Source organism: Phaseolus vulgaris, chromosome 7 (assembly GCF_051622355.1).
Source record: "Phaseolus vulgaris cultivar YP4 chromosome 7, ASM5162235v1, whole genome shotgun sequence".
Classification (NCBI taxonomy): domain Eukaryota; kingdom Viridiplantae; phylum Streptophyta; class Magnoliopsida; order Fabales; family Fabaceae; genus Phaseolus; species Phaseolus vulgaris.
This window is the reverse complement of record NC_143504.1, coordinates 2,484,528-2,486,132: the sequence shown is the minus strand read 5'-3', so window position 1 is coordinate 2,486,132 and position 1,605 is coordinate 2,484,528. Positions and strand designations below refer to the sequence as shown.

Below are 1,605 nucleotides of genomic sequence, written 5' to 3'. Positions count from 1 at the left end.
GACCAGATCAAGAGTTTGACTTGCTTCTAACTTACTTACGGCACTTGGTACTTCACCCCTACGTTGTCTAAAAGGTGGGATTTTTTTGTCGTTATGTTCCAAATTAGAGCAAAAGGATGGTACCGGTAACCCAAATGAATATGCATTTTATCACCCCAAAAAATCCATGGGACTGCTCACATCACATCACACCACCACAACTTGATTACAAAATTGTCCACACTCTACATTTCCATACCCTCTATAAATACCATCAATTTCAATTCACTTTTCCATCGCTCCACCACTCCTTGTAATTTCTCTACCAACATGAAGAGGCAGAGAGGTGTGACTGTGAATGCTGTTGTTATGCCCACCAACAATCCCCCCAATGTTGAAGATGTGACGGCATTGGGGAAGAAGAAAGTGAAGAAAGAGGGTGAGCAAAAGGTGGGGAAGAGTGTGCTGGAGGAAGAGGAGAGAAGGGAAAGCTCTAGAGACATGGTGGGTGGGTTCTTGCAGCAGCAGCAGCAGCAACAAGGAGCAAGAGACGGTGGCGTGATGGGTTGGAATTGGGAGGAGAATAATCAGAATATCCCTTGGTTGAGAGGTGTGGTGGATGAGCAAATGTCATGGGGTTCCACCTGGGTCCCTGCTTGGGACATGGACTTCTTGGGGGGTGATGCTTTCACGGAGCTCTACAATGATGTTGTTTGGGATGATGATATCTGGAATCTCAACAATCAAATTCCAATTCCCCTCGATAGAAAGAGGTCTGATTGGGGGTAGAGATTGTAGTACTCTGCACTGTTTTCGAAGCCTCGTCGTCCTTATGTTTCCCTTAGTTAGGAATGAAATTTCAGTGTTTTCTTTCAATTATATATGTTTAGTTCTCTCTGTTTTCTCAATGCTAATTTGGCTGATCAAGGTTCGTGTCCACCTGCTGCAAATTTGTTAATTTGAGTTTGTAGATATTTTTATTCGCAAAATCTTGTAAGTGGGTGATGGTTTGAAGATAATCAGTTGGAAATGAAAAGTTCCCCAAATCTGATATGAACAGGGGAAAACGTTCACGAATATTGCTACCATCGGTTTCAAACATAAAAAGCGTGATCACCCAGATGTGAAATATCGGAAAGTATGTCAAAATGTTTCTGAAGAATATTTGATATGGCTTTTGTAAAAGTTGGCGTGTATGTGGGATAATAGAAAGTTACAGAAAGCATTAAAATTTGGAAAACGGTTCCTCATCACAGGAGGAATGTGGAAATAGAAAACTCTGGCATTTCTACTAGAGAAAACTTAGCTAGAAGAAGATTGTTTGTTGTTGGTTCAGATTGTCCTGTGTGTGGCTTCTCAACAAAACCAGTGTCCCATTCATTGCTCTCTGTCTCGGTGTTATTTTTACTATTCGGTGGTCATTTTGGTAAAAGCAGCAATGTTCTTTGTTCTAAAGGTGCATACGTCCAAATCCTATGCTGGCTCTTGAAAGAGCATAATACTGTAGCGAAGAATATCTAGCTTTAGCAGTAAACGAATCTCTAGAGAAGTCAAATCCTGGAAATGCTACTGGATGGAGTCAGACAACATGACCCTTGTTTTAGACGTATAGCAGAAACATAGCTT

General features: G+C 41.3%; 1 protein-coding gene across 1 annotated transcript; it reads left to right on the top strand.

Moving 5' to 3' along the window:
- On the top strand, positions 1-1,056 carry LOC137828625 (uncharacterized). The gene has a single exon (XM_068635272.2). It carries the CDS (start codon positions 310-312, stop codon positions 766-768), a length of 459 nt encoding a protein of 152 aa, XP_068491373.2. The 5' UTR covers positions 1-309; the 3' UTR covers positions 769-1,056.
- Positions 1,057-1,605: the final 549 nt, after the last annotated feature.

Excerpts from the sequence above, each read along its gene's own strand:
- LOC137828625 (XM_068635272.2), top strand. The coding sequence starts at position 310 with ATGAAGAGGCAGAGAGGTGTGACTGTGAATGCTGTTGTTATGCCCACC.